General features: G+C 37.2%; 3 protein-coding genes across 4 annotated transcripts; 2 read left to right on the plus strand and 1 right to left on the minus strand.

The window, feature by feature from the left end:
• Nucleotides 1-2,273: 2,273 nt before the first annotated feature.
• LOC110066301 (uncharacterized) lies at nucleotides 2,274-10,100 on the plus strand. 2 transcript variants are annotated; one of them, XM_020773521.2, is made up of 8 exons: nucleotides 2,274-2,493; nucleotides 5,834-5,926; nucleotides 6,496-6,671; nucleotides 6,786-7,086; nucleotides 7,476-7,631; nucleotides 7,763-7,987; nucleotides 8,127-8,351; nucleotides 8,507-10,100. In XM_020773521.2, exons 2-8 carry the CDS (start codon nucleotides 5,846-5,848, stop codon nucleotides 8,558-8,560), a joined length of 1,218 nt encoding a protein of 405 aa, XP_020629180.1. In that variant the 5' UTR covers nucleotides 2,274-2,493; nucleotides 5,834-5,845; the 3' UTR covers nucleotides 8,561-10,100. The 2 variants fall into 2 exon arrangements, with proteins under 2 accessions (XP_020629180.1, XP_089151150.1); XM_089295024.1 differs by lacking the exon at nucleotides 2,274-2,493 and adding an exon at nucleotides 3,748-4,174.
• Nucleotides 10,101-11,363: 1,263 nt separating this feature from the next.
• LOC110066294 (histone RNA hairpin-binding protein-like) lies at nucleotides 11,364-17,063 on the minus strand. The gene is made up of 6 exons (XM_020773512.2): nucleotides 16,783-17,063; nucleotides 16,164-16,367; nucleotides 15,358-15,453; nucleotides 13,729-13,896; nucleotides 13,272-13,430; nucleotides 11,364-12,937 (listed from the first exon to the last, which is right to left on the minus strand). Exons 1-6 carry the CDS (start codon nucleotides 16,932-16,934, stop codon nucleotides 12,778-12,780), a joined length of 939 nt encoding a protein of 312 aa, XP_020629171.1. The 5' UTR covers nucleotides 16,935-17,063; the 3' UTR covers nucleotides 11,364-12,777.
• Nucleotides 17,064-17,152: 89 nt separating this feature from the next.
• Nucleotides 17,153-23,468, plus strand: LOC110066295 (serine/arginine-rich splicing factor 10-like). The gene is made up of 6 exons (XM_020773514.2): nucleotides 17,153-17,291; nucleotides 17,367-17,471; nucleotides 19,366-19,469; nucleotides 20,309-20,405; nucleotides 20,895-20,921; nucleotides 22,685-23,468. The coding sequence occupies exons 1-6, from the start codon at nucleotides 17,227-17,229 to the stop codon at nucleotides 22,950-22,952; spliced, it is 666 nt and encodes a 221-aa protein (XP_020629173.1). The 5' UTR covers nucleotides 17,153-17,226; the 3' UTR covers nucleotides 22,953-23,468.
• Nucleotides 23,469-23,534: the final 66 nt, after the last annotated feature.

Raw genomic sequence — 23,534 nt, forward strand, 5'->3', positions numbered from 1 at the left:
ATAACCAACAATTAAATGAAAAAAGCAAAACGAATATTACAGGTCAATATTGCCTAAGCGTAGTGAACTAGACACGATTACAATTTGAAAATTGGAACGTATATAAATTCTTCTCTTATTTACAAATATACAAATTTGTACAAAATCTACAAATTTGTCTTAACGTAAGCTTAAGCTAATGTCTTTTCTTATATACACCAAGAAAGCGCTTTCACTTTCGGTCTTCTCGAATGGCATTATTACGACTCTACTCTCAGCAGCATTCGAAGATGTTGTGACATCGCTGCGATATCCTCGTCGAAACTGTGCATGGGAGAACTCATCCAGTGTGATGGCGGTTTAGGGAGTACGCTTGGTGGCGGTGGACTGCTAAATTTCGGTCCTGCGTACGGAATTACCGACGCGTCAGTTCTGTTCTCGCTTCGTCGTCGACGTGGAATGTTGACAGGAGTCGCAAGTCCCGAATCCAAAGCAACCGAAGTAGATTCTTGAACCGATTTAACTTTAATAGAACGGTCATTTCGGAATCTTGGACTCTTCTTTGACTTATTTTTGTGATGAACACTGTCCTTATTCGGCAAAATTCGATGGCTTTGTGCCACTGGTGTTCCGAACGTCATTATTCGTCACGGTTTGGTTCTGAAGCGATCGCTGCTGAACGGTCAGTTTTTCTCTCCTTGTCCGATTCTCTATCTTTGTCCTCTCTAATTTTCACTCTCCTTTCAACCAATTCTTCTTTAAGCCGCTCAAAACAGCGAAAAGGAAGAATCAAGCTGTTCCTTTTCCTCAATATGTCTCTGTCAGCAATGGCAAAGCCAAATTACCAACTCAAATGATGGCTACTGTGTTTCGCTTCCTCTATTATGATTGCCTCATGAACCAATCAACTTAGTTCCTTACGTAAGAAGTGCCATGGCAACAGCCAATCAGCGTCCATTTACTCTCCACACCCTAATCATGTGACAAAGAATGACGTTTTGAGATGAAAATGGGATATGTTCTAATTTTAGCAGGAAGGGGGTTCTCTGTTTGTCTTTAGGTTTTGTTTCGTAAAACTGAAAGGATTTATAAATTGGGATAGTGCCTAGAGCGAAGCAAACTGGTTTATTCTCCTAAAATCATAAGAATGGGAAAGATGAATCTCCTTCTTATGGTCTAAGATTAAAAGCGGATGTGTCGAAACGCATCGTATGTGTTTTGCATACAAATGTCGTTCGTTTCAACCGCGAGTCTAGCCAAAGTAACCCCATAAAACGGAAGATTTCTGGTCAATGTCTTGTTATTCAGTGGTTTGAGATGCTAGTGCTTTACAGTTTAACACCAGTATTTTTGTGCAAAAAAAACAGCATCATTCCGTGGGGTGTTTTGATTTTTAAGCGCAAAGATGATTAGTTCGTGAAAACTAAGGAACAGGCAGATGTCACGCGCCAATCGTAATCCGTCTTTGAAAACAAAGGGCCTTTCTGATGTGCGAAAACAACCCTAATCTGGATGCATGCCTCGCTCTTTGCATTATTCATGCCTTTCACCATCAGTGCGCCTAATGTAAATCGTGATAATATTTCGTTGTGGAATATTCCACAAGGATCGAGAAAACTTCTAAGCCTTTCTCCCTAATTCTCGTTTCCCGGGCCACAAACATAAACAGGAAATGTAGAGGAACTTTTCTTTCGTAATAATGATTCTCAAACCCAAAACCGTACTCGCTATGGCTAATTATGCTTGGTAGAGCCCAAAAGAGAAGCAACATTCATTTCAAGAGCTGTTGCCTTTGAGAGCATTTTTCCGCCCCCCTAGACCGGAAGTGAGCTTTAAAAGAACTGATTTCTCTCAAAAGTAAAATATAAAGGCGGCCATATTGGTCACATATTCTTTTTATCCAGTCGAATTTTATCCATAACATGTCTCAAAGCAGCATACCAAGGAGATAAAAAAGGAAAATTAAGCCTTGGCGCACTCTACACCGGACGAAGTTGAATTAATCCACGGCGACATACAGCTGAACAAAATCACGATAACTTAAAAGCGCATCCGTTAAATTAAACTTTTTGCAATTACTTAAAGGACTGGGAAGTGATAAATCATTTTTTCCACGAATAAAAATCCTTCAATTCAACGATAACTTCTCGCTATTCGGAGAGGGAATGAATGCGATCGAGCGTACAATATCAAGTGGAAGTGATTATGGATTCAGTGGGTTGGGACTTCGAGAACTGTCAAATGACGTCACAATGTGATTGACTATGATGTCAAATGTCAACAAAGGCCAGGGAGGTTTTCCATTGATCAATTTCACAAAGAACCGCAAACCCATGTGCAGAGGAGTTCATTCTCGTATATATACATTCATTTTCTACCTATTCCAATTCGATCCGAAACTTTTCAGGGCTGGTTCTTGAGCAAGACCGAATCATTTCTACTGCGAAGACTGGGATTCATTTGGCCGTCGATTTGGGAACCAAGAACAAAACCAGAAGGGCAAACATTTTCTAGGTAGGCTACATAGATGGTTTTAGGATCCTTTTGGTATGAACCATATGTTGTTCTGTTGTTATTGCTTTCAAAAGCGGAGTAGTAGAATGTCATCTCCATAAATTATATAGTATAAGTGATCTGGAAATATGTGAAATGGTTTTGAAAGCAACATTCCTAGGTCTCACAACCCCCCTCTATTACAGTGTAACTTACTAGAGCGATCGATCGACCCTCAAACGGAAATGTTTGTGTTTTCTGAAATTCGTCCATAGGAAACGTTCAATCTGGGCCCAAACTACTGAGTGATAAATGCTTTTCGTAGAAGATTCTACGGCTGCTCAGAAACAAAATTAAAAAAAAAAAAAGATCGCGCGAAAAGTAGCGAACGCATCTATAGAAGAGAAAGGAGCGCTAAGCACGACTCGATCCTGTTGAGGAACAACAAACTTGCCCCTGTATCGATAGGTGGGTCTGCTTCTTATTCCAATCGGACTCGCAGAGCGGAGTTTATTCTGAAAGAAACTGTCGTGGTTGTTTACTTGAGTGTCGATGACGTCTTGTTAGTTTCATGTGTTATTTCATCGCATGTTTGTATCAGAGCGCGATGGAGTTCACTTCCCTACGACCGAAGTGAATATTGACTCAAATCACGTTTTACCGTATGGTCGCCCGCCAGGCAAAACAACGAATTTTGTCTTAAGAGGGACCCCAGTTCAATCGGCAAGTGCTAACTCAATCGTCCATCGATGTTTTGTCCAGAGGTAGATGTGTTTGGTTCCTATATGTTCAAAGACGAATGAATCGACCTTGGCTAGACCATTGTAGCTCAATCGCGCAGATCGAAGCACGGAAAGGCAAGGCACTGTGGTTCCGCTGAAGGCGAAAAGCTTATAGCTGGCGGCGATTTAGACCTATTCCAGCGTTCATTATCGTAGGCAGAACAATTGTTAGTCAAAGAATTCCGAACCTAAAGAGAATTAACTCAACTTTTGAATTAAGTTTCTAACATTTCAGGACTGAAACATGCCAAGTTTTCGAAAATTTTTCGAGGCAAGGTTAAGGGGGAGTGTTATGGAGCAATTTTGTAACAAATCTATTTGCATCAATCCTGAAAATAGATGTTTAGTGATTCACAGAACCCTGTAAGGGCGAAACTCTGAAATGAATCATCATTTTCTCTCTGTTCTGCCGAGGAAAACCATATGCAAATTTTTGCGGTATTTCCGAGTTCAGCTGGGTGATGTTATTTCTCTCTCATTTTTCTTGCAATTGCTATGTCCATCACTTTACAGGTAGTATTTCTCTCAAACTAAATGGCGTTTCAGAGGAAAATCAAGGTTTGCGGAAATGTCTAAAAATGTTTGAGCCAAAAATTTCTTTGCGGGGAGCGTTTCATGCTGTCTTCTTTCATGCATAAATTACAAGTCAAAAGGAATTGTTTGAAATGACGTTGTGGTTCAATCATTTTGCTCTGACAATATTGCTGCTGAGGCGTTTCACGTTAATTTCAATTTTTATAACCTAGGTTTATCTCTTGGCTATGCTATCTTTCCTTGACACAAAGAAGTATTGGAATCGGTGATCAAAGATTCGATCCGAAATCGTGCGGACGCGCGTCCGTCACGCCTGGTCGCAACAGTGGTAAAGATGCGGCAAAATCAAAAGAAGAAAAGAACTCGCTTTGCAATGCTACGAGTTGGTAAATATTATATTAGAAGAGCTTCATCGTATTTTTCCATTGAGGAGGTTTGTTTGAAAATTTGATTAACACCTAAACATCCTGGTCGTGGCATGTATAGAAATCATTTCTGTAGTTTGTCAGGGGTGAAAAAAGACGTCCAAGATTTTTTGGCCCCAGATTCTTTTAGTTTGTGGTTACATTTACCTATCACGTTTCACTTCTTTGTCTGCGGTTCCTCTGTAGGCTGATTACAACCCTGGGGTTTGTTCTTGAAAAATGCATGCCCTTTCCACTTTCCATTGGCTTATCTTTCCTACTTTGAAATTCTCTCTGTATCTCCCTGTTACACGAAGATAACTTTTCTCAGATGTATTTTATTCACACGACATACCTGAGGGGTGAACTGGGTAAAGCTTCAGCAATTTTTACAGTCAACAGAATAAAAGTATTTTTATTAAACCGAAAACGTTTTGTGTTGCCCTAGTTCTTTGTTTTCTTTTATTTGGAGAACTAAAGCGGCTGTTGAGTATGATTTATTTACAATTTTAAGATTCCAATGGGTTTTAAAAGTTCACACATTTTTGATAAGGCACTTTGTTCTTGTTTTATTGGACCTTGACAAATGATACAAATCAGGAAAAGAATAAGCTGCTACAACGTAGCAAGTCAAGTTGAGTAAGTTTATCTTGAATTTACTTTGAGAATAGGCAACAAGAAAGGTTTTGGTGCAGTTTGCAACCATCCCAGTAATTTAACCCACACTGACTTAGCACTGGAAACCTAACAAACAGCTAGGTGCAGTAGACATTGACTACAGTTAGTACTGATGATGAATGTGAGAAATTATAGCATACTACAGTGATGTTCAAATGTTTCCTTATTCACTGTCATTTTTCAATATGTTTCTACTTAAATTCAAATCCTTTTGTGCAAAAAGCTGTATAGATAACTGACAGCTGATAACAAATTTTTGGACTAAGACCTTGCAATACCACTGTTATACAACCAAGGGCACGCTGTGACTATTACTTATACAGCTTCTTTCCCATATGGAACTATAACAGACTGGAACTGTATTCCCTTGCACTAAGAGCTCGAAGTTATCCAATAGTTTGGAAGCGTCTCTCTGAATAGTCTTGGCTGACCATAAAATTGGCATGATGGTGTTGTCATTTATGGATTATTTATTTTTAATTCTTTTTTTAGAATTTTTAATGTTTTATTTTTATCAAGTAGTGAGTTTTGTATTTTATTTACATTTATTTATGTATTTATATATAGAGGATAATACATGGGTGCACGTAGATATGGAATTTCTCTTTGAGTGTTCAACTTGATATCTTACGAGTAAGCACAGCGAATGAGTGAGATATTAAGATGAACACGAGAAGAGAAATTTCATATCTACAAGCAGCCATGTATTATTTTGTTTATTATATAACCATACTAATGACGACTTTTTTGACGATTTTCACATGAAAATAACATGTTATTTTCATGTGTGAAGATATCATGTTTATGCGTAAAAGCTCACCTGGTATTTCACTGGTGTTTATATGATAAATCTATTTATATATCTCTTCTTGGTACTATAAAGTGTTGAAGAACATTAATTATAAGTAGATTTAGGTGAATGAAATCAGTGCTTTGACCAGTTCATTTTGTATTCTTTTGTAGGTTTGTTATGATATGGCCAGAGAGTTAATTCCCAGCTTGTCGTCATTTCCTCCTTTAGAGCATCCTCCATCTTCTTGTGGCACTTTCATCAAGGTAATCTTGAGCACAGTGTCCTTATAAATATTTAGTTCTTCTAAAGGTGAACTAGCCACACATCCATTCACCGCTTTACTTGGAATTTGAGTTCATTTGGCCAGGATATATTGGGATTTTGCACACATGGTCTTAAACAGAGATTTTAGGGAGCTGGGCTGTGTTTTAATAATATTTTTATTTATAATTGTATCTGGTTCTGTATAACAGTCATGCAGCTTTTGATACTTATGAAATGCAAGCATCTGAAATTTATTAAACCTAAACTCTTGAACAGTGATTTGTTGGCCATGAGTTAATGATTTTAATTAGTTTTTGACTCAAATCTTGATCACCACTCAAATGTATTACTCAGTGAAACTTGTGCAGTCCCCAAGATTTGCTTCATACTAATTTCCACTCTACTTTCAGTAAACATCTTCTGTTAGTAGGAATTGTGTCTTGTTTTCCCTGAAAACATTCTACCACATGTTACCATTTAGCTATTTAAATTTGAGATATTTTACAAGTGTGGAAGGAGTCTGATGAAAATTGAACCATGAGTTGATATAAAATGTTTTCTTCTTTAGAGAGATATCAAACCAAGTTGTGGTCCACAAGTGATTGACCTAACAAGTGAGAGTTCTTCAACTACTATGTCGCATCAGCCATTGAGGCACATGCCACCTTATCCACCCCACCCCCACCATTCATCGGCCTTCCACAGAGTAAATCATCCACATGGCCATCTTCCTGAAAGCCATGGGTGAGTGATCTATGAAGCTCTCTTTTTCAACTTCAATATCACTCCTACATGTAACTTCAGAAGTATTTGGATGACCTATTTTATACATTGAACACAATCAACTTCTCATTTCAGGAGTTCCTCAAGTCATGCCTGTCCCTTCCTTCAACAACAACAGCAGCAACAACACCACCACCCATCACATAATAGACTATTCCATCCCCCAACAAACAGCAATTTGTGTCCACTCAGTATGGGGTCAACTGTACCTCTACAGCACCACCCACCCCACCCTGGACCTCCAGTTATTATCGATGTGGATCAAATGCCAGATCATGTTAGAGCAGTACCAGTAACAAGTCTACCAAATTCTTTATTGGTTGCAAGTGTGCCTGTCGCAGCACCAACATATATTCAACCACACCATCCTCATCAGGTGAGTGGTGTTTACGTAAGGTAGTTATTCAAACAGGCATTCCTAACCACTTATTAACCTTGAATGTTCAGTCTTAGGGGAAAATCTTGCTGTATTGACCGAACAATAGCAACGTCTACAGCAAGGCCAAGGTTTGAGATTTTCCCATAAAGACTGAACTATCAAGGTTAATAAGTTGTTTATTACGTTGTTTTGCAGGCACGTAATTGGTCCATGAACATTATGGGGAATTATGCCCTAGAATTAGCCAATCAGAGTGCAGCTTCTAACACAAGCTATATCATAAGAGTTTATCTTGGCTTAGCTTGACAAATAATCTAATGCAAATTTTAAGATTCTTCTTGATCAGTACATTGTATGTGATTTCATGTTCTGTTTTGTTTCATCAGATGGATGTCGACCCAAGAGGAAATAATGGAGTCAGTACCCACCATCATCATCATTATCACCACCACCACCACCATCATCATCATCATTTTGTGCAGCCACCATATCAAGTTCCACAACCACAGGCATATCACCCATATCCTACACCTGGAAGCATGGTGAGATATGATAAACGGGCAGGAGGCATCATCTTTGATGTATTTAGTGTACCAAATTATTGTAAGGCAATTGTTAATGAAAACTGATGTTTTGAACTTTTAATTGAGACTTCCTATATTCTTTTTCTTAGCATCACAGGCACTACCGAAGATGGCACCAGAACAGTTCATCACATTCACCTTGGCCATCACGGCGTTCACATCCAACACCTCCACCTCCACCCTTGCACTCTGGAGTACACCCTTACCCAGATCTACTGTATCATTTAATATCTGTGATGTCAATGCAGCCAGTACCAACACAGCAACCTCCTCCTGCCTGGGAAGAAGAACTCCATCCTCGTGAAAACTATGAGGTAACCATTCGACTTGTAAAATTGATACCTTTAATTCTGTTGAAGTTTAACCTTTGGAGATTCAGTGAGTATACAGAAGGTTTAAATAGGCAGTTAACTGTTTCAGTATTAAGTGTTTTTGTCTTAAACTTCCTTGCAGACTCTTCTAAACTTTGCAGAGCAGATGGGGGAGGTGAAACCTAAAGGTTTGTCTCGTGTAGAAATTGATCAACTACCTACGTACCGTGTTACAGCAGGACCAAAGGATGAAGAGGAGGACAAAAGATGTGTGGTGTGCTTAGTGGATTTTGAAGAGAAACAGCTTGTCAGGGTTCTACCCTGTCTTCATGAGTATCACACAAGATGTATTGATAAATGGCTCAAGGTAAGGAGATTGAGGAAGAGCTAATGTCTTAGTACATGTAAATTTTAAAAGTAATGATGGTCAGTTGGTGGGTGAATTCATATTCTGAGCTTGGTCAAATGGAATTTTAAGCAATTGAACAAGTAAATGATTCCAGTGTGTTTTATCTTTTGCAGTCAAACAGAACATGTCCCATCTGTAGAGCAGAAGTGAATGTCAACACAGATTAAAAGATCATGATAAAAATGGATTTAAGTTAAGGCTCAGATGTCCTCTGTAAAGTGGGAGTGAAAGGATAAAAGCACAATTAAGGACAGTGAACAACAGCAAAGCATTTATAAAGCCTTTGAATTGTATAAAGTAATTGAAGCATCTGTGTAGCCTAAAAGGCACTCCACAGTTGTCAGAGGTTTGATATGGAAGTTGCGTGCTGAGACATTAAGATATTCAAGTGGTCCATGTATGGAAGATGAGTTGTGGGGAACCCATCATTATGTGTCTCTCTTTAACAACAAAGCGACATGACACCATCAATGCGAGAGGGTAAAATAACATGTAATGAATGATAAAGTTTGAAACAAATCAATTTGAGAAATACAAAGATCTTGCTAGTAATAATAATTTAGCTTTCAGTGAGCAAATTCCCAAACCAGTATGGCAGTTATTTTTATGCTAATCAAGAAAAGAGGTTGATGTGGGAAGCAAATCAGATTTAGATGTCTTGTCCCATAACTTTAAAGCAGATTTCTTTCCAAAGTTTCCGTGGTTTAATTGCATAGTTACATTATTTGTCTGTGTTAGTTGATTGATGTAGCTTGTTTCAACTGAAACAACCCACAGCCAAATTTTGTTGCCAAAGCCAAAAATAAATGAACTTGATTCAAAATTATTCCATCCATTTCTTTATCGAATGGTTTGTCACAAGGAAAGCAAGTTAATGTCCCATACTGTATGCTTTAAAGATTCATTTTTGTTATGGAGTGTCGTCAGTGTCATTTATATTTGAGTTTGCCAAATCTGAAATCAACGCATTTACACAAGCTGCCAAAATTCTTGTTATGTTTTGACTTTTCTGAGCAAAATTATTTTCCCTTGCCATTTAACGTAAGTCAGTTTGCCATGAGCAAACGTCCAGGGGACAGTCGGTCATCTCTTTACAGAGCTCTTGGGTTGATGTGTTTAGATACTTTTAAAAAGAAATGGATTGAAACTTTTGACCATTTTCAATGTACATGGTAAAGATCAATGGCTTAGGACTTGATATGCTGTACTTATCAGGTTTTAATATCTTTATGTGGAACAACACTAACTCACCACCCTAAAATATGAAAATTATCTGCTTTGTACTGCATAACACTGGGTGAACTGCAGTCAACAGTAAAATGTACTTTGTGTTTCATTATATTCCATACAGAAACCGATTCATGCCAAAGCAATTTGTAAATACATTGAGTTGCTACTCAAAAGTAAGATAAGCTAGGTATGAAAAATTTAAAAGTGGGAAAAAAAAAAATTTTTATAAAGTAATGTCACATATATAAATATATTCTGCTGTTTTGTACAAAAGAAATGTATGAAGTTATCATGTACATTTGGATTAATTTGGCTGTGAAATGTTATAGTGTTTTGAAAGAAGGGGCATGACACTTCAGTTATCTAAAAGTGCCACTACAAGTGATTTTTTTTAATCAGTAGGATTTTAAGAATCACAGCCTTTTAAGTCTACTCTGTACTTGATGCAGCTACAATAAAATAACTTTTAAGATAAAATTTAATGTGTGATTGTGTGATTTATATGAATACTCTGTTGAAAATACACAAATTGGGGTTATAACTTTGTGCAAGTTTCTGATCAGCAAATCAGTGGGAACCATCCACTATCAAACTTGATTAACGCTTGTAGAACACAACCAACAGCCTGATTAAACAAGAATGTTAGTGAAATGGGATTGTTCTTGTTGTCATTTTAGCACGATGTTCATATCTGATGACAGCTTCAAGACAAGGGCTCTCACCTCTTTGAGAGATAGTAATTTTAAAGATGATTTCCAGTCCGCACTGCACAGTCTCAGTATCCTAATGTATATAAACATAAATCTCACTTGATGGAATGCAAATCGATGTTATTCATTATGAACCACGTACCTTATCTTTGAAGCCTTTCAAATTTTTTTTTAACAGCTTCATTGATTTTTATAGCTGCAAAGTTGTTTCATCAAGTGATATGAGGAAGAATGAAGCATAAAGCTTCGACCACTTCGCATCCATAATGGGGGTTGTTTTGAAACTTTGAAATTACTTCATGTAAGTAGTTGCAAAATGTTTACATTCAATCGATCCTTTTGATTTTTACTTAGTGGATTTTAATTTTATTTTTTGACTGTATATTTTGTAAAGCGCATTTGATCATATATATGTTAATGTGCACTATAAAAATATTGAATATTATTATTATTATTGTCATTGTTATTATTATTTTGTGATGTCTTACATGAATAAAAACACACACAAACAAACTCTCGATAGTGTGCAGTACGGACTGGAGATAAAGTTTGTTTTGTCTGGCCATTTAAATGCTAGTTAATAGAAATGCATGTAGTTCACTTGGCGTAATCTTCTACAAACAACCTGATATAATATTGAACCTTTTTTACTAATTAAATAAAGCCAAAATTTCTATGTCACCAGCTTGCAGTCATTAATGGGTAGATTATGGGCATGATGCATGTCTAATTCTTACATATATTCAAAGATAGAAAAACAACTCCCACTATTCACCACAAATACAAATATTTTCATTCTATTATTCAAACAGCTAAAGACAGATGGCAAAAGTTGCTGTTTGCTATAAATGCCACGCTTAACTTCTGCAGCATAGTGACGAAGAACTCTCTATATTTCATTTTGGTAATTTTTTTTTAGAGTTGCCTCATATAGATCTTATGGTTCTCTTTACAGATTTAGTATTTCTTTTGCAAGATGTTTGTTGAAGGAAAGGAAAACAATAACACATTTACTCAGGACAACTATATGTTGAGTATCAAAATAACTTTAATTTACTCAAAATTATTTTCAGCAGATTACATTACAATGTCTGTTAATATTAAGAATCACTGTTGACAAACCCAAAGATTTGACAGTCCCCTAAGCCTGTTAAGTAGTAGTGTTACAATTAAATGCTGATTAATTAAAACAATGTTAAAATTATTTTCACTTCGTAATAATTTCAGCAATAAAATGTAACACTGAAAATTTTTACCTTCTTTTCTAACTTCAACAAGTTCAACAATGCTTTTACACATAGTTAAAAACATTTGATGCAATGTTAAAGTCTATAGTGATGTTAAAGAACAATACTCATACTGGAGCAGATATTCATTGTAGAAAAAAAGAGCGCAAAAATTTTCATTACTATCTGAACTGTAAAACACAGTGTTTGCTGACTAATACAGTGATATTAATTGTATCTGTAACAAAATTCTTGACCGTGATTGGTTCTCAGCCTGCCTATTTGTCATGTAATTATCAGCACAATAACGTGGGTGTTCAATTACAGGTATCTAATTACAACTTTTTGTATTACCTTTTGGAATTGGATACCCATGTGAATCACACATCAATTATGTGCACTCTAATGGCTTTCTTTTCAATTTTTCCTACAGTTTTTATAGATTGTGGAGAGTGCTACTGCCTTCTTTGTTCAAATGAGATTGTCATAAGACTTTGTCAATTTTGAAATTTGTTATAGTTACGATTGATTAGTAATTAGACTTAGTGTCGTACAATTCAGGGAGTCATCATGCTTGAAATTTCAAATTGTCCTTTTGCTTTGCGCTCATCTGATATTACTTTTGCAATATTGCTCCCTGAATTGTACTCCACTCAGTCCAATTACTATTACTAATCATGTTGCAATTAAGATTCAGATAAGACAATGTTTAGCCATGTCTCAAGTCCAAATCAGTGATCTAAAGAATTTGTTTCATCCCTAATTACAGAAAGGTAACAAGAACCAATTATGTTCTAAAAATTTGAACTAAAAAGTGAACAATCCCTGGAAACATGAAATTGTGTGGACGTAAAATGTGTATGCCTTTCTACGATAAATATTATTGCAACACCATTTTATGCTCAGAATAATCCACAGTCAATTAACACAAATTTAAATGGCTGAAGGCTATTGTAAATATATTCTGATACTTAACAATAAATTTAAAAATGGTTTCTTCTCATTGAAAGATCTCAAAAGGGATTTCTTGTTACAATTAAACATGGCCTTTGTCTGGACTGAGTGAGTGAAAAGTAACTACAAAGAATCTCAAATTTAAAACTCTCAGCCAGTAAGTTTTAGAAATCTATAAAAATGTGTTCTCTTTGATTATTTATTTTCGTAAATTTTTATCTACCTTTTAGAGTGAATGTCATAAAATTTACTAAGTGAAAAGGTTTAAAGTGGCAAGCCATCATTCATCAAACAGGCATCTAGATCAAAGTCACCAAACAGATCATCGACACTGCTTGGGGTGGATGTAGACATCATATCATCATCAGCATCACAATTACTGTCCACCTCCATCTTCACCTCACAGGGAAAAGACTGGACACTGCTGTTGAATAAAAGAGATATATTTGTAGATATCAGACAGACAGACAGACAGACAACTTTTATTTAAACACGATTAAAATAAGTTTTAATTATTAAAGCTTAGTACCTTTGCTTTTATGAAAAGAAAATTAAAAGAAATCATTACAGCAGGATGTTGAATTGATTAAAACCTGAACTGTGTACTAGATGGCTCCACAATCTCCACTCGTCAAATGACAGGATGGGTAAAAGCCCAGTTTGCCAGCTACCCATACACATTCCTGACTGGTAACCACTTGGCACATTTTATTTTGCCACCACAAAATCAACAGAAATAGAGAGTTGATTCTAAATACCTCTGTGAAGAGGAGGAGAACAAATCTTCTTGTCCTTCAGACGGTGGGTCCCAGACATGGAGTTTGCGACGCCAATTCTTGATCTGTCCCACCCATGATCGAGTGCTGCACATTTGGAATTTGTCAGGGGTGTTGGGGTCTTCCTTTGTGCGCTGCTCCCTGTGAAACAAGTTCAACCACAAAAATACTCCATTTAACATGAAGAGGAGATGTGAAAGAGAACATCAAGGCCAGTAGACAATCCTCATACGTTTGCCCAAAGATGGGCTGAGACGTTGGTCATTAAGTTTTATGGGCACAGGAATAACCTGACCAGAAATCTCTGCCTCTATTTCTATGTGCAGACCATAGCAAATCATAGCATATTTTGCACCTCTAAAAGTACTCTTGCTGTGTACAGTAAAATTAATAAATATTGTGGAAGAGGATCTGCTTCTAAGTGGTGAATCAGAATTACCTTGACACTGCAGTTATGTAACGGCCATAAGATAACGTGTTCTTTCCAATATCAACTTGCTTTTGCCTTTGAAGCAGTTTATGTGCATCTGTCAGAACAGGTTTTGATGGTTTTGATCGCTGTGAATTCTCTTCTTGGGATTCTGAGAGAAGTAGTCTTCTTTTAAATCTGGAAATAAACAAAACTTGCAATGCTCAAAATGGTGTACTAATGTGCAGTTCCAGAAAATATCCATACTCCCCCCACATAAGAGATTGGAATTTCCTGGGAGGGGGGGGTTCTGGAAGACCAAAAAATTTAAAGAAATGTATGAAGCTTAACTGGAATTTCCAGAGGGGTGGGGAGGTGTTGGAAAAACAATCCCTTCCATTGGGGAGGTATGGATATTTTCTGGAACTACACATTGTCAAAAAATATTATTTTATAACAAAATGATTTTGAGCATGAGCAGAAGCCAGGGCCTTAGTTGATCAAAGGGTGCATAATGCTACGCATAAGAAAAATCACTATCCAGTGGATAACTATTGACAAAACAAACTTTGCTATCCATCAAATAGTTATTTATCCATTGGATATTATTTATTTATCAATCCTTTGAACAGCTGGGGCCAGATGTATCACACTGGTCTTGGTCCTCGTAATTTCACTCAACACAAAAACAATTAGAAAGCTGGATTTTGGATTAGAAAATAGTTGCATACCAGTATTGTCAGCTTATTTAGCATGTTCTGAAGAAAGAATGTTTCTCAAATGGAATTTTTACTTCATGTCAGTCTCTGTTGGTTTTAATTTTTGCCCTAGGGTTAAGAAATACCAAACCATAGTATTGGACAACTTACTGGTGAAAACTTCATTGAAGGTATTTCAACTTCTTAAAATCAAAGCAAAGCTGCATTTGCATAGGTACAGAAGGATTGTAATAGGATTCAGGCAGCAGCAACTTCAGGCTGTGAGAAGCCTGAATGATAAATACCATTTCATCTAACATTGTTAACTGTGCATATTTGTAATGCCTTTTATAATGTGCCATCAGTCAGCTTTTTGTTTGTGATCATGTCATAGCAACATGTAACACTGTGCCTATTGTGCCATCCTTATGAAAACATGATTTAATTCTACCAAATCTTGCTAGTCTCTCAAGGATGCCCAATTTGATGTTTGCCTGATCAAAGAAAAGTAATGCTATAAAAAAGTAGCATACTTCACAAAGTGTATAAAGCAGACAGACAGGAATGAGGCAACTGTCACATACGACTGGATAAGTAAGACAGATCAACATGCAATGTACAGAAGCAACAGTGAAAGAAACATGGAGAAAGATGTAGGAAGTGAATGAATGAATGAATGAATGAATGAACGAATGAACGAATGAACGAATGAATACACGAACAAACAAGTGAATGAGTAGGCAAGGTCACATGGCCACGTCTCTTGCACTTCGCTGTCATCACTTGGCACATGCTAATTTATAATATTTTATGTCAATGCTTAACCTTGTAAAGCCACAGGCGCCATTGATTTCCTGAACTAAATTTAATGACAGAATCTCAATTTCTGAAGGTTGTGATTCAAAAAGTATATTTTAAAACAGGACTTAACCGCTGTTTCATTTTACAGATAATGTAGTACCTTGAATTGGTTTTGGCCCCTGTTTGCATTCTTCTGCCTTTTTCTTCTTCTTCCTCAACTATGCTTCCCCAGTCTTTGGTCATTTCAGGGGTGTAACTGTACAATAATCAAAGAAATGGCTTCTTAGGAAAAAGTACTTCTCTTTATACAGCAAGAGCCTCTGCTTTACTACTTTTTGAACATAGCTTGAACACAGGCTGAATGTACTCATTGTGTACTGCTTTAGTAGATTATGTAACCAGGTTACATTCACACTCACAGACTGGAGAGGCTATTTTCCAATCAACTAGAGTTGATCTGGAAATACAACCCAGCCCATTACTGGCAAGAGAACTATCTGTGCCAGTTGAGTATCACAACTGATCAGAGGTATCACTAAGGGCCAGGCACCAGGCAAATTGCCTGCTGGTAAGGATGATTTGGACAATATAGATACCCTGATCTGATGGAATGAACAGCATGTAATAAAAGGTGACTATTTTGGCAGAATAACATTTGTTTAAGATGTTGTTGCACAGAAGCAATTAAAATGTTTCATGTGCCCTGTCTCTTCGCTTTTTTCAGACCATTACAAGTTACAGTGGCACACGGGTTATCTGTGGAATTTTTCACAGGCAGCCAATAAACCATAACAGACGATGTAATGCAAATAGCCTCTATGGGCTACCAAGGGCATTATTTGATGGTGTGTTACATACATGTTAGATAATTTTTCATGTAGCTTCAGAGTGCCACAACAAAATGGCCTTGCAAGTTACAGGAAGTGTAACAGCACCTTAACTTTCAATGAGTGTCTGTATATTTACCTCGACATTCCAAGTGGAGGGAATTCTTTAGAGAGGTTCAGCTCGTTTTGTGTGTTGGACATTGACATTTTACTGTTTTCACTTTTGATCCATTTATTCTTAGAGTTTTCTGGAGTCTTGTTCTCTGAGAGGTTCTCTTTCGAGTTACTCTTGGCAGAAGGAAGAAGGGATATGCAGTGGTCCTCTGGAATTTCTTTTCTTCGTCTAGTAAAGGAACAAAGTAAGCTAAAATTCCTTTAACGGCGTGTACGCAGGCTAACAACAACAAACAAAGAAGTAAGCTTGTAAGCTTTCGAGATGCTTTAACTAGCAAGTCAAGACATTTACTAATGCGATGAAGCTAAACTAGAGAATAGTTTAAGCATCAAAGAGAAATTCAAAGAATGACCTGATCAACCGATCGAACTATGAGGCAACAACACAAGGTGATGTTCATGGAGAGTTAGCTTACGCTTAACTTATATTGGCGGGAAACCGTTGAAGTACAAGTATTCCCTGGAATAATCGAGCAATTATTTGTGCGCGATGACTTCAATATTTTGTATAGAACTTACCAAATAAGTTCCTCTTTAATCTCGATTCTCCTAGATAGACAAAACAGCTGAATTACAATTCATACCTAGGAACGCGACTTTCTGGTCGTCGCTGCGTCCTCCGCGAGGAATGACCGTACTTGTAGATTTCACGGGAATCTTTTGAACTGCGCGGTCGCTCTCCGCTGTGTATGCGTGATTCTTTATATTTCTCTAACGATCCAAGCGTTGTCTCCATTTTTCAGTGAAAAAATCAAGTTGTTTTGAATTCTATTCACCGAAAGAAAGCTGTCTGAAGGAGATGAAAAGAGCTTCTTTCCGCCGTCTAGAATTGTTTGCGCTCTTTGTGAAATGAATTTCGCGCCAACCGGGTCGAAGAAGGTTCTTTTCCAAATATGGTAGTCTTCTACCAAATTTGGGTAGTAACTTTTTGAGAGCAACCGATGACCGATAAGAGCGTAGATCAGACGCTTCAGCATCCCATAATATTTCGTTTTGCAGCGTGGTTTTGGACAAGAAAGGCGGAAAACATGTCTCGGTATTCAAGACCCCCGAACAGTTCACTTTATGTAAGAAACTTACATCATGAGACCAGGTGAGATCATCAGAAGCTTGATTTCAATTTTGGTGTGGTTTTAATCTAATTCATACGTTGAAATTCACTTACTAGACCTGAAGATCTTCGACGTCTGTTTGGCAAATATGGCCGCATAACCGATGTCTACATTCCCCTGGACTACTACACGAGGGAGTCTCGCGGATTTGCTTATGTACAATATCCTTTTTGTTTCTTTCACTTTTTCCTTTTTTTGGCCTTTTGTGTGGGTTGTATGTCTTGTAGTTCGATAGTATTAGCACACTAAATGGTCTTATTGTACCTTTGGTAAATAGGGCTAAAGAAAGAGTAAGAGCTTAAAGTCCACGAGAAAAAGTCAGGGAAATCGATAAAGATATAAAAGTCGCAGCTAATCCAAGGTGGGAAAGAAGGTTAAGGCTCAAGTAAAAAGAAATAAAGGCAAAGTAAAGGCAAATGAATCTAGCACATTCCAAAGCTCAAGCAAAAAGGGCAAGAAAGGGCAAACATAAGGCACAACTTACAAGAAAAAGTTCAGAGTGCAAGCAAAAACAGCAGGTTTTACAGCTCCAACAAAGGCACAGAAAAGGCTCAAGTGCACATTGAGATTCAAAAGAATAGCAGTAAAGTCTGTCTTCTAAAGAAAGAAAGATCAAAATGTAAGTATCAGGAGAGCCAGCCTTCCACCACCTTAACAAACCTGATTGTCTGGTAGCTAAACGCATTATAGTTACACCAAAAACCAAAATAACATTTTCAGGCCCTTTTTTTCACTTCAGAGTAGCACAAGTAAAGAAAAGTCCAAAGTTTAAAAGTCCAGGGTTAAAAGGACCTCATCAAGCAGCCAAGTAAAAGATATAGTGAAAGAATCTAAAAAGTCAAGTCCAGAGAAAGAGTCTGTTGTTTGCCTAATCAAAGTGCGCAACTCAAGGGTAGGGGAGTGGCAATCTAACAGCAGCAGCAGCATCATCATGGTTTTGTTTCCAACCAGAGTTTAAAGCAGTTTAAAGATTCAAATAGTTGATTTGGTTGTCACCTCAATGGTAAAAGCCCATAGTTTGAGAGCATGGTCCAGACAAGGACAAGTTTCAAAGAAAAGTATCGCAAAGCATAAAAGATTAAAGTTTGACAAGTCGTAAAAGGTGTATCAAGAAATATTTCTGTCAATCCTGGCCTCGGTATTTCAGTAGCTGAGCCAAGTGCCAAGTTTTGAAAGAATGCCAGAACTGTTGTAAGTATTTGTGCATTATTGTTTATTACACAGGTTTAAGGTTTCCTATGTTCTTCTCTCAACTTTAGAAAAGGTATTTGCTGCTTGTTAGAAGAACAGTGTTGCAACATATCAGATGTTTCTTGCCAAAAAAGTTCATCTGACCCTTCTTGCCACTGTTCATGGCTGTCTGTAAGTTCTTAAACTGTAACTATCTCAGCTGCATGACTGACCTACTCTCCCCTCCCTTTTGGTAACCCTGAACATCTTATTAGTCTCTGCTGACTGAAAAAATGTTTGGTAGCTTGATTACTTGTGTGAACCAAGGAATAGCACTTTGAGAAAGAACATGTTTCAAACAGTTTACAATCTCTGTCATTGCAGCACAATCTCATCTTTTTGGTTTGTTTGGTTTTATTTTTGGCCATTTTGGCCTATCCATATCACGTTGATCTATCTGTAATGGACATTTATTACACAACATCAGTGAGGCTGAATAGTCAAGATTGTCAGAATTCAAAGAGAGACTAAGAGGCCCTTGCATGGAAATTTCATGTTGAAACAGTTACCAAAATTTGTCTTGTTGAGGTATTTTTGCATCAAATAGTGGATGACTTTGCTATAATTTGCATTCAAGGTTTCTTTCGTATTCTCATGGGAAACTTGCTTTCAAGTGCAGCATTTATAGGTTGTTGTTGAATCTACATGTACATGTACCCTAGAAATGGGATCATATCAGAGATCTGCAGTGTTTTGGACTACATGTATTAAACAGTTAGAGCAAGTGTCATGATCATCAAGTGCATGTCAGCAATGCCAGCACCATCAAGCTTCTGGCCTTGGCTAAGCTTGGTAAAGGAAAGGTCGCGCCTTAACATATCATACATTTGAAGATATTCGTGATGCTGAGGATGCCCATTACTACTTGGACAGAGTTGTGTTACATGGAAGGGAACTAGAAGTTCAGTTTGCAGAGGGAGACAGAAAGAGTAAGTCCTAGTTGCCTTGACTATGAAAAGAAAGTATTTCCCAATTAAAGTAACTCCCTATAGTTTTACGATCACATGTGCACTGAGAACAAAGGCTTAAGTAATCTGCATGCATTCAAAGGAAAACGTCTTTTTTTTAATATTTTATGATGTCAACATGGGCGCAAAAAGCAAAACTGACCATGGAATTCTGTAAAATTGGGCAGACTGGTAATACATGGTTTACCTTAGTTGGAACTCATTTTGCAGGGTAATCTGTTTGACCAGTTTTTCCGCAGTGGTAAAAGACATAAATTTGCAAAAATTGAAAAACTGCTTGTACAAACCATACTTTTTACGCATTTAAAAACTTGTATCCTGCTGGATTTAATGTACTGTGAAAATTTTGGAAGATTTCACCCAAGAAAATCAAGAAAATCACAAATAAAGCCATATAAACAGTTAAAAAACATTTGTTTGGGCAATTAAAATTCAAGACTAAAAGCCAAAATTTTAAGAGAGATGATACACCATTAATACTAGTAATACACTATTTCATCATTGCTTATTACATGTACTAAGTTTGAGAAGACTGGGTGCAAAAACAAACACAAATGAACAGCATTCATAACACTAGCATACAACAAAATAAATGATTACCTTATGTAGTCACCTTAATCAAGAAAATGAAATTAATAATGTTTATTATATAGCTAGCTCTGTGAGTGGACGACTCAAGGAGGCAAGATGGGGCTATTTTGCCCACTTGGGATTACCTGCAGTTTCCTGGAAGATGCCTTATAATTTACTATATATACATTGTTGTATAAGTTAACTCTGTATAACTGTGTATTCCTTAGCACCGTCACAGATGCGCAGCAAAGAAAAGAGAGATACCCATGGTGGGGGTGGTGGTTACAGTAGTAGCAGGAGAGATTATCAAGATGAAGGATATAGGTAACGAATTTGTTAATGTTCAATGCTACATCTTCTCCTGTTGTGAACTATGCATGCTTGAGGTTTCTATTGGCTGAAAAAAGCTCCAAGCAAGTCATCAAGATTGGCATAAAGCAAGAAAGAACAGTCTAGCTTTGTGTAAGCGTAACCCAGTGACTGATCAATGAAACCTGTTTGAGTATTGAACATGAGCCACTGAGTTATTCTAAAGTGCAGTCACAGTGTGACTAACTCCCTTCATTGGTTAGACAGCTTTACAGATCCCAAGATAATTTTTTATATAGGATTGTTTTTATTCTTTTACTCATGTTTTCAGTACAGTTTTTGGTAAATTGACACACTTAATGGAAGATCTTGATAAAAAGTAATGGAAAGACTTCCACTGTTACTTACAGTTACTGCTAGAACACTTGAAATTTGTCATCCAAAAAGCAGGTGCAGTGTTGTAGAGTGATGTAGATAATGGAATTAATATTTCTCTTTTTGCAGTCGTCGCTCCCGTAGTCGAAGTCCAAGGTAATAAAGCACTGTTATTGATTTTATGTCTGGTCTTATTGCAAAGTTCCTAAGCAGCAAAGTCTATTATCTATAAGTGAAGAAATATGTAAGACTCCAAGTCAAAGGGTAATGGAATATGCAACACACAGTCAGAAAGTTTTGAATCATTGCGAAGAATTGGAAGGTGGGAACAATGAAAATTTCTCCTTTTCACACTGAGGTCTCTACTTGTGCAAGGGTCCTTATTGAAATAATATACTGTTGCCTTGAAAATATTTTAAAATTGTGAGCAGAAAAGGATGACCCAACCAACACATTGTATCAACTAGGAATAGGCACCTTGCAACAGACGTTTTCGTTGACGACGGCGACGTGACGACCGATAAGAAACTGGGGATAGAACGGCTTCAGGTTGCGGTCGCGACAGCAAGTTTATACCACTCCATCTACGAGTTGAAGATAAACTATGGTTGAAAAATAACTCGATGGAATTAAACCTTATACTATTCATGTTTTACGAAGAGATGTAAAATCATTGCGAAAAATAACGAAACAATTTAAGTTTATAAACTTTGCCTGCTTTGAAATGTCAAATGTAACGAGCAGAAATTATTTTACATGTAAAACGTGTATTGCTAAAACAATTAATTGCGATTTTTAACCAAAGTTTGTATCACCGCTCATTGAGAAAAAAACAGGTGTATTTTTAGATTGCCAAGATTACATACACACCTTGTTGTGCTAAACATAGATTTTACTGCTAAACATAGATTTTGAACAAAATCTCAGCTCACTACGTTTTTCATTCGACACATTGATCGGCCGCTCAAATACAGGAGTTTTGCCAGCTCTTTTGATAAAGAATCGTAAGCAGCATTCTGCGAAGGATGCAATAATCTTGTATGTACAAGAAATAAAATCCAGGCGAGACAATTTGGTAGCGCGAAGTTTGTCAGCTCTTGTAAACATTAAAAAAATACATGTACACATTGTTCGAATACAAAATTCATTGAGTCGATTAAAAAAGCCTTGATGTTAAACGAAATATCAAGACGAGGGATTGCTAAAATAAAATCAATGTTATTTCACGCTATAGCAATCTACCGATTATACGTTGAGAAAATCTGAAAAAACCTAATTATACTAAGCATCATTACGTTGGATGAAAGCAACCTCTTCGCTGAAGGCGAGTTTGACACGCGGAAAACAATTTTTCAGTTAAAAAATGAGTCCAGGAATACTTCCAGAACATTGTTTTAAACATAAAGGCAATCATTATGCAACTTTACCTGGGTTCGGCACCAAACTAGCTCAAAAGTAAGCTAAAAGGGATCAAAACAAAAGATTAGGTACTCATGTTTTCGTCGCGACGTGAAAACCCACGTTCTCACGTTCTCGACCTCAGGGCAACGTCGGGTCACAACGTGTTGTACATGCGCAGTGACGTCTCGAAAGAAATGTCACGTTTCCGGTTGCCGTCGTCAAGCCGGCGACGTCTGTTGCTTAAGGTGCCTGTTGTATCAACTAGGAATATCTAGGGTAAGATCTAGGAACTTTGGAAGAAGACTTTTTAAAGAGAGATGTGTACATAGTGTAATTCTTTTTAGTTAATTTATCTTCTTTCAGTTTGTTATTTGTAAACGTTTATAAGAATTTTAGATGAACTGTATTTATCATGTATATACTTTGTACGGAGTTTAATGGAATTTATCATGCACGACCCCATAATCTACTGAACTTTACTGAGTGAATTTTTGCTGAGGTAGGCTTTCCTTTTCCAGACGTCGTCGTCGTCGATCCCACTCTCGATCCAGATCACGCTCTCCCAGGCGTCGTGAACGCACCACTCGTGGTGAACGAAGCCGTGATAGTCACCGAGACACCAGGAGAGAAAGGGAACGGGAACGAACACGCTCACCCTCACGGTCACGCTCAGCATCACCCGCGCGATCAGCGTCACGGTCACGCTCCGGTTCACCAGCAGCAGAGTTCAGTGATAAAGAAGAGGAACAGGGTGGTGGACAAAGTCGCTCAGCTAGCCCCAACTGAGTTGTGCGACACTGAGAAATTGTCCCTTCCAATGTTGTCAACTGGAGCGCACGTAAAGTGCATATAGTTCAAACATACTTCAAGAAAGAAAAAAAGACATTTTACTTACACAAACGCTTCAGGACTTGAGTGTTTTTAGAGTTGTTAAGTGTAATGTTGTTCAAGTACTGTGTTGGAGAATTATTTGTGTGGGGAGTAGAAAACACCGCTTTAATCAGCAATCCTACACGTCAGTATGCGGAAAAAAGAACCCACAAACTAAAATTTTGTTAGTATTAAATTGATGAAGTTTGCTTCAATCGTTCTAAAGTAATTCGTTGTTGTAGGGGCATGAGTGAAGTGAAGTGAAAAAGTAAACCGAAGTAAATAGGTTACTTTTTTCCCTTTTCTGTTTCGCTGGTTAATTTTTAGCGTTTTTCTTCGCCCGTACCACCACACTTTGGAACCCTGTGTGTCGAAAGAATGTTAACTTTTATCTTTATGTCGAGGAATAAATGTTTCATAATTGTTTTAAAATCTTTTATGTTGAATTTATTTCCAATTTTAGTTGACTAGGGTAGACTAAAACATTTTCCCTTCTGT

Source organism: Orbicella faveolata, unplaced genomic scaffold (genome assembly GCF_042242905.1).
Source record: "Orbicella faveolata isolate gen_17 unplaced genomic scaffold, um_ofav_v1 contig_1, whole genome shotgun sequence".
NCBI lineage: Eukaryota > Metazoa > Cnidaria > Anthozoa > Scleractinia > Merulinidae > Orbicella > Orbicella faveolata.

Bases quoted from the DNA above. Each gene is read 5' to 3' on its own strand.
- LOC110066301 (XM_020773521.2), top strand. From the start codon at position 5,846: ATGGCCAGAGAGTTAATTCCCAGCTTGTCGTCATTTCCTCCTTTAGAG. The intron at 7,087-7,475 runs GTGAGTGGTGTT...TTGTTTCATCAG, and splicing joins AACCACACCATCCTCATCAG to ATGGATGTCGACCCAAGAGG. The intron at 7,988-8,126 runs GTAACCATTCGA...ACTTCCTTGCAG, and splicing joins ATCCTCGTGAAAACTATGAG to ACTCTTCTAAACTTTGCAGA.
- LOC110066295 (XM_020773514.2), top strand. From the start codon at position 17,227: ATGTCTCGGTATTCAAGACCCCCGAACAGTTCACTTTATGTAAGAAAC. The intron at 20,406-20,894 runs GTAACGAATTTG...CTCTTTTTGCAG, and splicing joins TATCAAGATGAAGGATATAG to TCGTCGCTCCCGTAGTCGAA. The intron at 20,922-22,684 runs GTAATAAAGCAC...TTCCTTTTCCAG, and splicing joins TCCCGTAGTCGAAGTCCAAG to ACGTCGTCGTCGTCGATCCC.
- LOC110066294 (XM_020773512.2), bottom strand. From the start codon at position 16,934: ATGGAGACAACGCTTGGATCGTTAGAGAAATATAAAGAATCACGCATA. The intron at 15,454-16,163 runs GTAAATATACAG...ATTATTGTACAG, and splicing joins CCTCCACTTGGAATGTCGAG to TTACACCCCTGAAATGACCA. The intron at 13,431-13,728 runs GTAATTCTGATT...CTTGTTTCACAG, and splicing joins TACATAACTGCAGTGTCAAG to GGAGCAGCGCACAAAGGAAG.